The sequence below is a fragment of the Mastigoproctus giganteus genome, chromosome 5 (assembly GCF_048544385.1).
Source record: "Mastigoproctus giganteus isolate SK-2022 chromosome 5, ASM4854438v1, whole genome shotgun sequence".
Taxonomy (NCBI): domain Eukaryota; kingdom Metazoa; phylum Arthropoda; class Arachnida; order Uropygi; family Thelyphonidae; genus Mastigoproctus; species Mastigoproctus giganteus.
Window position 1 is genome coordinate 235,289,645 of NC_143579.1, and position 12,765 is coordinate 235,302,409.

The following is a 12,765-nucleotide window of genomic DNA, read 5'->3' on the forward strand; positions in this document are numbered from 1 at the left end:
GTGACAGCCAAATCCTCTGCTTGCACCTTCACGATGGTGGCACTGTTAGTAATCCTGGGTATAACCTCCATGCATAAGTACATGGTGGGTGACCACCCTGGTGTGAACCAACGTAAGCAGGGGTTGAAGTGTGGCACCCACACCACATGGAGGAATGCCGTCCCTCTATGTTACCAGGCAGTACTAGGTGGTAGATGACTCATCAACCGGTGCAATACCACCACTTTGCTTATTGGAGGCTTGAAGTGGTGGAACCCATGTTTAGTCTAGAGCTAAGTTCCATTCAACCCTTCCCCATCTCTTCCATCATGCAGTATGATTGACGACTTTTGAGGTTATAATGAATATCGTGGCGAGATCCAGTATTCCTTATATTTCGAGGGTACAGCTCTATAACGGTGTTCGCAGGCCGGCCGCTAGTTAGTACATCAGACCGAACCTATTGGTAACTCTCTAGGAGGCTTCCGGTTCACTAGTGTATAATCTTACTACCTCTACTCTGCCAGATAGTGACTGGAGGGAGTCCGAGTGGTGTATATGCAGGGGGAATTGTCGAGGCCCCGTTACGTCAAGGATCTGGGTATATTCTTACCATGTGTATGCCATACCCAAAAATTTCATTACTTCATACAGCATGTCCCACCCACTTTTTCTTACTATTGAATACACCATGAATTGTCAAACTAATAGAGCAAGCTTATCTGCAAAAAGATCTAAACCTCCCAAACACTTCCTAATTCATTTCACAAATATACGTTGTCTCAATTCAAATCTCAACAATGTCCATTTCCACTTGCAGTCTCCCAAACCCGATTTACTTTTTCTGACAGAATCTCAGTTATCGGTTGATTCAACTACTGCTCATCTCAGATGCCCAAATTATTCGCTGTATGATTCCTTTCACCTCAAAGGTGGTACATGTGCATATTTCCGTTCTGATATTCCCTGTCAGAGACTTGGCAATTTGACTTTCTCCAGTCCAACTTTCCTAATAGTGAAGTAATTTTCCTTGGTGAATTTAAAGTTCACAACTCCAGCTGGCTTCCGTTTTCTAGTCACACTGACCCAGCTGGTTGAGATGCTGAGGCTTTTGCAATTACTAATGACCTTGCACAGATTGTTCATTTACCTACAAGAATACCGGACAGTCCTAATCATACAGCCAACACGCTTGATCTTTTTCACACAAACAACCCTTTTAAGTACACGGTCGAAGTGAGAGATCCTTTAGGCACTTCAGATCACAAATTGGTGATTGTCTCTTCTCCAATGGAGCCTTTATCTCATGGCTATTCCCAACCTTGTGTTGTTTGGCATTACAAGAATGCAAAATGGGAAGAGCAGTGTCCGTTGATAACCACTCTGTCTTCTCCCATTCGACCATCCTTTTATCCATTGTAGCAACTTGCCCTTAATTCCATACTGTGCCAATTTGTACAGTAGTCTTCCATGTGCCACAGTATCAAAAGTTTTCATAAAATCCAAGTATATGATATCAAAATTATTATTTGCATTCAGTTCCTTTGTAACCACATCAGTATCTCAAATTTGTCAGTCAAGACTTCTGCTTAACAAACCCATGCTGTCTGAAATATAACTGCAGTCTTGTCTAGATGATCCTGAATCTCTTCCTTAACCAGTGACCCCATTCTTTTCCCCGGAACAGAATTTAGACTTATAGGTCTGTAATTACCTGTGCACCTTTTAGCATTAGTATAGGCACATGATGCAAGAAAGCAAACTTATACAGCATCAGCCAAAAAAAAAAAAAACCCCTTCCTATTTCACTGATCCATTCATTGCAAATGTTTGTTTATTTCTGCCTTGAATTTATTCAAGCTATTAACTTCCACAACAGATGGAAGTTTGTTCCAGCAATTAACTACCCGCCAGCTAAAGGAAAATTTCCACACATAAATTCTACAACTGTCTTTCCTCAGTTTGAATCTATGCCCCCTCAGGTTTATAATCTGAGCAAGTGGAAGAATCCCATTGGCATTGAGCCTGGTCAGTCCGTTCATGGCCTTATACACCTTAGATTGCCTCACAGGTGTCTAGTCTCCAGAACTGCAATTTGCAGAACTTAAGCCTTTCTTCATAAGAGCACCCCCTTTGTTCCCCTACCAGTCTTGTTGCCCTTCTCTGTACTCATTTTAGCAAATCTACATCCTTCCTAAAATCAGTCTTCCAGACCTGTATGCAGTACTCAAGGTGTGGCCTGACCATTGCCTTATACAAGGGGATAATTACCTCCTTATCCCTGCTAGAAAAATTTCTGTATATCATTGACAAGACACTGTTGCTATTCTTGCATAATTTCTGCACTGCTCAGAAAGCTTCATATCTAACTGCACAATTACCCACAGGTCTTGTTCATTCTTCACTACCCTGAGTGTAACATCAAATAGTTGGTACATTTCTCTGGGGTTACTGCCACCCATATGCAGTACTTTGCATTTGACAATGTTAAACTTCAGTTGCCACTTCTCAGCCGCCCATCTACCCAACTTTTCCAGATCCTGTTGCAGCAGCATACTGTCATTACTGTTATTAACAACCCTGCTAACCTTCGTATCATCTGCAAACTTTGACATTAAGCTTGATATGCCTTCATCAATATCATCGATAAAAACAGCAATGGGCCCAACACAGAAGCCTGAGGGACACTACTAATAACAATAGTCCACGCCGAGAAGTATCCATAGATTACCACTCTCTGCCTTCTCCCACTCAACCATTGTTTTATCCATTGTAGCAAATTGCCCTTAATGCCATACTGTTCCAATTTGTACAGTAGTCTTCCATGTGCAACAGTATCACAAGCTTTCCTGAAATCCAAGTATACAATATCAAAATTATTTTTTGCATCCATTTCCTTTGTGACCACATCGTAGTATCCAATCAAATTGGTAAGACAAGACTTCCCCTTGACAAACCCATGCTGTGTCTGAATTATTGCTGCTGTTTTGTCTAGATGATCCTGCAATGCTTCTTTAAACAGTAACTCCATTATTTTCCCTGGAACAGAAGTCAAACTGACAGGTCTGTAATTACTCTTGTTACACTTTGAACCCCCACCCTTTGTGAATTGGAGATACATTTGCACATCTGTAGTCTGTGGTTACTTCCGCCGAGTCCAAGGATGCTCTCATCATTATGGCTAGGGGTTTGCTTACTTCCTTTGACACCTCCTTTAATATAACTGGATAGATCCCATCCAGTTTCTCCCCCATTTTGCTCTCAGTTATTACAAAATCATTTAATTTCCTGTTAGAATTTGATAAACATCTGGCCCTCTCCTCCTTGAATAACTCCTCATATGTGAATGTAGATTCAAAATACTCATTTAGTTCGGCGGCTATCTGAGAATGATCATCTACAGTCAAACCACTGATATCAAGTGGACCAATCTGATTCATCCCGTTCCTTTTAGAGTTTATATAAGTAAAGAAGTCTTTGCTGTTTTTCTTTGCATTCTTTGCTAAAAGTTTTTCATAATCTGTCTTCACTTGCCTAACCTCCTTTGTGACTTGATTACAGACTAGCTTGTAGGCTTCTGTGTCGCCGGATAATTTATGTGCATCCCATGCATTTTATTTCTCTGCCACGTGTCTCATTAGTTTGTCTGACATCCATTTGGGCACTTTGTGAATTGGGGACACATTTGCACATCTCCAGTCCATGGGGACCTCCCCTGAGTCATAAGGAAGCTTTCATAATTATGGCTAAGGGCGAACTTCATTTGCTACTTCCTTTAATATAACTGGATACATCCCATCCACCCCAGGTGCCCTTCTTATGTTCAGTTTCAACAATTCCTCCTCCATTTTGCTCTCTGTTATTGCAAAATCATCCCTTCCAGAGTTTGATAAGCTTCTGGCCTCCATTTCCCTACAGACTTTCTCGTGTGAATGTAGATGCAAAATACTCATTCAGTTTATTAGCTACCTCAGCGGGTTTATCAACAGTTGAACTGTCGATGTCAAGTTGACCAATCTAATTCATCCTCTTCCTTCTAGAGTTTACATAACTAAAGAAGTGTTTACTGTTTATCTTTGCATTTTTTGCTAAAGAATTCTCGTAATCTGCCGTTGCTTGGCTAAGGTCCTTTGTGATTTGATTACATACTATCTTATATCTGCTATAGGCATCTGCGACTCCTGATAATTTATATTAACTCCAGGGGCTCACCATTCTTCTCTTTCTTGATGAATCCCTTCTACTTTTGAATCTCTCTCTCTCAGGGTAACTCGGGAATTTTTTTTTTGGCTGACGCACCATATAGTTAATAATAATGTGTCCCATGCATTTTTCTTCCCTGCCACAAGTCTCATTAGGTCATTTAGTAGTAGTAGTGGCAAGTGATGCAGAAAAGCAAGTGATGAGCTTATGCAGCATCAGCCAAAAAAAAAAAAAAAATCACACCATTCCCTCCAAATGCCTGTCCAGTTACTCCTTAAATTTATTTAACCTATCAACTTCCACGACAGATGGAAGTTTGTTCCAGCAATTAACCACCTGCTTGCTAAAGGCAAATTTCCGCACATCTATTCTACATGTCTTTTCTTAATTTGAATTTATGCCCCCTTAGGTTCCTAATCTGAACAAGTGGAAGGATCCCATCAGAATTCAGCGTGCTCAATCCATTCAAGGCCTTATAGACCTCAATCAGATCACTGCGCAGGTGCCTAGTCTCTTGCCACTGCAATTTGCAGAACTTAAGCCTCTCTTGGTAAGAGGATCCCTTCATTCCCCTCACCAATCTTGTTGCACTTCTCTGTACACGCTCAAGCAAATCTACATTCTTCCTAAAATGAGGCCTCCAGACCTGTATGCCGTACTGAAGGCGTGACCTGACCATTGCCTTATATAGAGGGACAATCACTTCCTTTTCCCTGCTAGCAAAATTCCTATAAATCATTGACAAAACCCCATGACCTGACCTGACCTGGCAGCCTGTCTGCATTGCTCAGAAAACTTCATATCTGACTGCACAATTACTCCCAGGTCTTTTTCATTTTCTACCACCTTAAGTGTATACTTAAGGTGGTAGAAAATGGGGTTACTTCTACCCATATGCAGTACTTTGCATTTGTCAAGGTTAAACTTCAGTTGCCACTTCTTAGCCCATCTGTCCAAATTATCTAGATCCTGTTGCAGTAGCACACTGCCATTACTGTCATTTAACAACCCTGCCAACCTTTGTATCATCTGCAAACTTCAACACTAAGCCTGATATACCTTCATCAATATCATTGATAAATATACAAAACAACAGAGGACCCAACACCGAATCCTGTGGGACTCCACTAATAACATTAGTCCACGAAGAGCAGCACCCATTAATTACCACCCTCTGTCTTTCCCACTCAACCATCCTTTTATCCATTGTAGCAACTTACCCTTAATACCATTCTACTCCAATTTGCACAATAGTCTTCCATGCGCCATGGTGTTAAAAGCTTTCCTGAAATCCAAATATATGATATCAGAATTATTTTTTGCATCCAGTTCCTTTGTAACCACATCATAATATCCTATGAAATTTGTCAGACAAGACTTTCCCTTAACAAACCCATGCTGTGTCTGAATTAGCATTAGCATTAGTAGAGGCATATGATGCAAGAAAGCAAGCTTATGCAGCATCAGCCAAAAAAAAAAAAAAAAAAGAAAGGAAACCCTTCCACTTCGCCGCTCCGTTCGTTCGAAATACCTGTCCAGCTGAGCCTTAAATTTATCTAGACTATCAACTTCCACAACAAGGGATGGAAGTCTGTTCCACCAACCAACTACCCGCTGGCTAAAGGCAAATTTCCGCACATCTATCCTACATCTGTCTTTCCTCAATTTGAATTTATGCCCTCTCAGGTGATTATTCTGAGCAAGAGGCAGTATCCCATCAGCATTAAGCATGCTCAAACCATTCAAGGCTTTGTACACCTCTATCAGATCACCTCGCCGGTGCCTAGTCTCCAGACACTGTAATTTGCAAAACTTAAGCCTTCCTTCGTAAGAACATCCCTTCGTTCCGTTCACTAACCTTTTTGCCCTTCTCTGTACTCGTTCCAGCAGCTCTACATCCTTCTTGAAATGAGGCCTCCAGACCTGTATACAGTACTCAAGGTGCGGCCTGACTATTGCCTTATACAAGGGAATAATCACCTCCCTATCCCTGCTAGAAAAATTCCTGTATATCATTGATAAGACACCATGAGCTACTCTTGCAGCCTGTCGGCACTGCTCAGAGAACTTCATATCTGCCTGCACAATTACCCCCAGGTCCTTTTCATTCTCTACCACTGTCAGTGTAGTACCACAGAGTTGATACGTTGCTCTGGGGTTGCTGTTTCCCATATGTAGTAATTTTCGTTTGTCAATGTTAAACTACATTTGCCACCTCTCAGCCCATCTGCTCAACCTTTCCAGATCCTGTTGCAGCAGCATATTGTCAGTAGTGTCCTTAACAACCCTGCCAACCTTTGTATCGTCTGTAAACTTGGACATTAAGCTTGATATACCATCATCAATATTAATTATAAATACAGAAAACAACCATGGACCCAACACTGAACCCTGAGGGACTCCAGTCTGTGGGCACCTCCTCTAAGTCCAAGGAAGCTCTCATAATTATGGCTAAGGGTTTGCTTACTTCCTTTGCTGCCTCCTTTAATATAACTGGATAGATCCCATCCACCCCAGGTGCCTTTCTTGTATTTATCTTCAACAATTTCTCCTCCACTTTACTCTCAGTTATTACAAGATTCTCTAGCTTACTGCCAGAGTTGAATATACCTCTGGCATTCCCCTCGCTGAATAACTCATCATGTGTGAATGTCGATGCAATATTCATTTAGTTTGTTAGCTACCTGAGCAGGATCATCAACAGTTGAACCATCAATATCAAGTGGACCAACTGGATGCATCCTCTTCCTTCTAGAGTTTACATAAGTAAAGAAATCTTTGCTGTTTTTCTTTGCATCCCTTGCCAAAGGTTTCTCGTAATCTGCCTTTGCCTGCCTAACCTCCTTTGTAACCTGGTTACAGATCAACTTGTATCTATCATAGGCTTCTGTGTCACATGTTAATTAATAAGGCCTTGAATGGATTGAGCAGGCTCAATGCTGATGGGATTCTTCCTCTTGCTCAGATTGCAAACCTGAGGGGGCATAGATTCAAACTGAGGAAAGCCAGCTGTAGAATAGATATGCGGAAGTTTGCCTTTAGCCAGTGGTTAGTTGATTGCTGGAATAAACTTCCATCTGTTGTTGTGGAAGCTGATAGCTTAAATAAATTCAAGGCAGAACTAGACAAACATTTGGAACGAATGGATCAGTGAAATGGGAATGGCTTTTTTTTTTTTTTCTTCTTTTTTTTCCTTATGGCTAATGCTGTATATTCTTGCTTTCTTGCATCATGTGGCTCTACTACTGCTAATGCTATCTCTGATTTTGAAAATTCACCTCAGGAACACCATCTCCTCAGGTTTTCTGACCCCTGATTTAGTAGATAAATCATTGCTTTAATATTAATGGGCTGGTAATAATAGCAGTAATTAATAATTCTAGTCCAGTATTTATTTTTTTATGCATTTGTATAAACTATATTATATTTTAAAAAATATTAACTTCTATTGCAGCATCAATGTTTTTGAACACTCTAACACCAAAATTCTATGTGGCTTTGACTGGGACATCATCTTTGATATCTGGACTCATTTTGGTAAGTCTTGTGTAAATTTTAATGAAAAGGCATTTTTTAGTTAACTTATTTTATACTTAATTTTACCCAAATTTCACAGTTACATTTCTGTTCATATATAAACAGTGAAAAATAACTCAGGTGTGTGTTTCACTGTTCTTTCAAGTAGCATACATTGTCCAAAACAGTTAGGGAATCACATTTTTACAAACAATGTTTGTGAAAATGTGATGACATATGTCATACACTTCAGCCATTTTGGCAGGTGATTTATTTTAGTGATCTGCAGTATGTTACCTGAAGGTAAATTTATGATCTATCCTTCTGTTACTCTCTAAAGATTTTGTATTTATTGTCCTCTTCCTGGTTTTTGTCTTTCCTACTGCTGAAAATGAACCTTTCTTGTTCATTTACAGATTTCCTTCAGGGCTGTTTACACCTCATTTAAGCCCCCACTAAAATGTCTAGTTACAATGTGTATATTTGAAGCCATTCTTCATACAGACATCAATTAACAGTCCTTACCAATCTTGTTATCCTTTGAACCTTTTCTGGAGGCTTAATGTATTTTCCTGGGTGTAGCCTCTAGACTGAATACAATATTTCAAATGCAGTCTCACCACTGCATAATAACATCCTTCTCTCTACTGTCTTGTAAATTGTATACAGGCTACTATGTGAATTCCTAGCTGCTTCTTTACGCTGCATGGTAAATTTCTTGACTATCATCATAACTCTTAATTTTTTTCCATTCTAAAGTACTTTTAATTCTTCTCCTAATTTATAAGCAGCTCTTTACTGAAACTTGAGTATTTTAAACTTTATTGAAAAACTTAATAATCTAAACTACAAAAGGAATTTCCAGTTAATTAGATTAACTTGCCAAAAATAGATGATATTTTGAAGTCCGTAAGAATTAACCTACTCACCAACAAAGAGTTCTATTAGATACATCTGAGATACGTGTTGATTCACTCATAAGGGATACCTCCAGTGTCCTTCAGAGCTTACATTTTTTGTAGGAAAACTTTTTGAGATATTCTGTCTGAAAGGAGTTTAGCCACCAAGCCATTTGATAAATATTGTCTAATATTTCATGATGATCCATCTACAAAATGAGTTAAGCATAAACATTGAACAATACATACATTTTATGAATTAAAATTTTTTCACAATCTCCTTAACAATCAAATACTCTTCGTATTCAGAGATGTTTAAATGTTTGTTGATTAACATTATCAAAATCAAACTAATGAAGATAACTTCCATCATTAGTTTTGTATAACCAGATTTTTGCCAAGGACACGTTAACATTTTTTAGAATGAATGAAAACAAAACTGCTTATGAACCAAAGAATACCTTTTCATGATGAAAAGTTGATTAGTTAACATTGTTGTTGCTGCTTTATCTTCTATTATTTTAATTATAATTTTATACTGTACAAAGAAATACGCATCCATCAGTTGAATATATTTGGTTGTTTTTGGTGGAATGATACTTGTGTAAATCATTTTACCACATAAAGTTTCTTTAAATCATGTTTTCTTTAATACCCTTTAACATATCTTAAAAATGAAATTTTTAAGATATGTTAAAGGATGTACAAAATTAGATAAAATACCAAACGTAAATATTAGAAAGGAATTAAAGATTTACTCAATTAATGGAAAAATTATGAAATATAGACAAAGATGGAAAGAACATGTAGAAAGAATAGAAGATAATAGATTCCCTAAATTAGCTTATACATATAGAGCAAAAGGAAAAAGAGACAGAGGAAGACCAAAGAAAAGATGGACAGACCTCTTCGAGATTGGAACAGGCGGATCACCTAATCCATGAAGGAAGATAAGATAAAAATCATATTTTCATCTTTCTGACCTGATTAAGGATCATTTAACAGAAGAATTCTATCATCAGTCAAATCTGAAGAATAAACATGTTTGATGCAATTCTTGACAGGAGCAGAAGTTATTTTAACAGAGGACCTTGCATCTGGGAAGACATTTAGTGGCATTTTTTTTCAATTTCCTTGAAAATTTTCAGACCATGCATCTTGTTTGAAGAAAGTATACATTTTCTTTCCTGACTGTGGTATATGGTTCCCAATGACAAGACATTTTTTGCACCTTTAGTGCATTAATAAAATATAAAGGCAGTGGTGAGATGTTGCAGAATCGCTCTCCACTCTTTTGTAAGTATTGTTTCCAGCTGATTGAGTAGCTAACAATCTGGATGAGCTGTAATATGTCTTCTTGTATTCCAGATGTGCTTGATGGATTCTAGTTGTGAGAGCAGGCAAGCCAAACTATATGAATGTTACCCTCAATTTTTGTTGTCATCTCCCAACGTATCATTGGACAGCTGTGTTCTGTGGGGTTGAGTATCATCATTCATCAGAAAACTCTTCACCTATAGCTCAGGCATAGAAACACAATCATATGGCACACATATATAATTCTTTTTATTTGTGTGCAGTCAGGGTCCTGTTCCTCATGGTGTTTGGAGGTCTGTACAGCCATAGAGACTAATGCTACCCTTATCGGCTAATCTATTTACGCACAGGAGCATAGACTGTGGTCCTATGTACAAAGGGTTGTTTCAGGTTTGTTTTTCACAATACACTATAATCTGATGAGAATCTGACCACAGGTCACACCTGGACTCATCTGTGAAGAGCACATGGTTCCATTTCATGTAAATGCAATTATGGTGTTTAAGTATGCCTGTGGAACACACACACACACACCATAGGTCTTCTATCCTTAAGTCCACGTCTGTGCCATCAGTTTTGGATGGTCTGGGATGTCCATGTCTCTGTTGTGTCTGCAAAGGAGTCTTGAGTATGTGGGTAACCATTTAAGCATTGATTGAACACTATTGATTGAAGGGGGGAGGGGAGAGAGGAGCACAGTTTTTCCATGATGTTGATGTCTGTAATTCTGACCTAGATGTCCCCAACAATGTGGGTTTGTTGGAACTGATTCTGTGACCTGCTGATTACATTTTGTGACACACTAAACCATGCTGAAACTTGCCATTGACTGCCCCACCTCCAGTCTTGCAGTCACTCTTCAAGCAGTAGACTCAGAGAAATCTATGAGATGACATTTTTAGATGCTTCACTATGATAATGAACAGCTGCATTGTATTTTACAGCTGTAGTTCTATGTTCTCTGCTTGTGTATGTTACAGAACTTAGTAATTTACATCTACACATCGGTCCATGAATGTGTGCTGTTATTGCAACAACATTGATATGGTAGATTGGTCAATAGATTGTGTAGTGATCTGCTGATTGTTTTGACCAATATATATGATACATGTGATATTCATTTACACTTATAGTTCATTTATGCTTCATTTACATTATGGTTCTTTGTTAGTTTCCTTGTGATTTTTAAGAGTAAATGATCCTTTTTAGAAGTGGAAACAATTTTTCTTGCTACAGCCAACTTTTATAGATTTATTACCTTTTCAAAATTAGTTTCTTGAATGGGAAATTTAAGAAGATGGCATATTTTTGAAACAGGTGATATTGAGGAATAATTGTCATTGTAAAAAGATTATTACACTTTTTTATGTGGCATTAGTCCAACCATCAGCTTCTTTAACATAAAACTTTGTCTCCATCAAATGGTAGCTTATGATTTTGATATTATATAACAGCATGTTTGGCTCAGTCATAATTTTACAAAATAAATTAAGAAATACTTGTGATATACTCTCAGTTATTTTTCTTGACTAACTATCACTGTTACAGTTGTAACAGTGATAGTTAGTCAAAGTGGAATGCAATGTGCTATCATCAGCAAAACTATGGATAGGATTTCCTTTCAATGGAAGAAGGTCATTTTGTTTACAATTTTGTTTACAAGAAAAACAGAAATTTTGTTTACAATTTTTAATCACAATTAAAAAATTTTAGAATTCAGAGAAAAATACTAACTAGACAATTAAAAATAAATTTCAGAGCTCTTTAAGAAGTGAAACGTTTCTTTCAGAAATATTCAAATACAGTACTCCAATTATTGCAGCATAAAGGGATTCAAGAAGCTTCATGTTTGGTGAAGTTGTCTACAAATACCATAACTCTCACCCTTAATTTAGGAGCAAAATTATGCATTTTATGATTATATATGATGGAAGCCATGCTTCATACCTAGCTGAAATAAATATTTGGCACTTCTCTTCAGTTGAGGTTGTAGTTTGTCCATCTGTGGTGGACAGAGCAAAGTTTTTCTCTGCAATTTATTCTAGATTTTTCAGTCCACACTTGTATAGATATAACACTTGTATGTGATAAAAAGACTATAACAAGTGCATTCTGAACAAAGTAGTTAATGGCCCTGGTAATGAAATTAACTACAAAGTAGTTAATCTTGTTTCCAGGTGGTTCGGTGGACAAGGGTCTAAGGGATTATCTTTATAGTCTCGATTTCAGGGTTTACTTGTGCCCTGAGGTTGACATTACTGCAGTCATTGGCCTAGTGGATAATTGGGAGAGGTTAATACACATATAAGGATATGTGATAAAAAAAAAATAGTTTTAAGTTAAAATAGAATGAGAATTAAATAAATAAACTAAATATTGTTGGAAAACTTTACCAGTTAAGATTTTCTGTTTATAGTGTGGTTGGTAAGGATTGACACTAAGTCATGGTGTACTCTTTAGTTGAGGAGGGTTGGGTGTGATTAAGAAGTATAAACTTATTTTTAATTTGGATTAGAACGCTACTCTTAAAGATGTGTATGTAGCTGTTTTTGACCTGAATTCCTTTGTTGTGGATAATGTTATCCATGGCTCCTATTAATATTCTGCTGTTAATTTTACTAATTCTTCTATTTCTATTATTTTACTAATTCTGCTATGAATTCTACTATAAAAATTTTTCATTCTACTAAAAAATATTTAGCGAATTCCATAATAATAACCCCAAGTTACTGTCTTTGCAGTCATTGATGAAGTGGTAAGAAAATTATCATGAAACATTTATAGAAGATAAATGTTCTTCCAATTCAGAAGAACAGTGCCCATGGAAGTATCTGTAGAAGAGGCATGCAGC

General features: G+C 37.6%; 1 protein-coding gene across 8 annotated transcripts in view; it reads left to right on the forward strand.

Annotated features, from left to right (window-relative positions):
- LOC150086298 (suppressor of tumorigenicity 7 protein homolog) overlaps positions 1–12,765 on the forward strand; it is a 172,335-nt gene that overhangs the window by 26,956 nt on the left and 132,614 nt on the right. For 4 of the 8 annotated variants that reach the window (XM_090373812.1, XM_090373814.1, XM_090373813.1 and 1 more), the window contains exon 2: positions 7,637–7,719. In XM_090373812.1, the coding sequence (XP_090229938.1) occupies positions 7,637–7,719 (83 nt within the window). Of the gene's footprint in view, positions 1–7,635; positions 7,720–12,765 lie in introns of those variants that run through there. The other 4 variants (XM_090373816.1, XM_090373817.1, XM_090373818.1 and 1 more) reach the window with 1 other exon arrangement.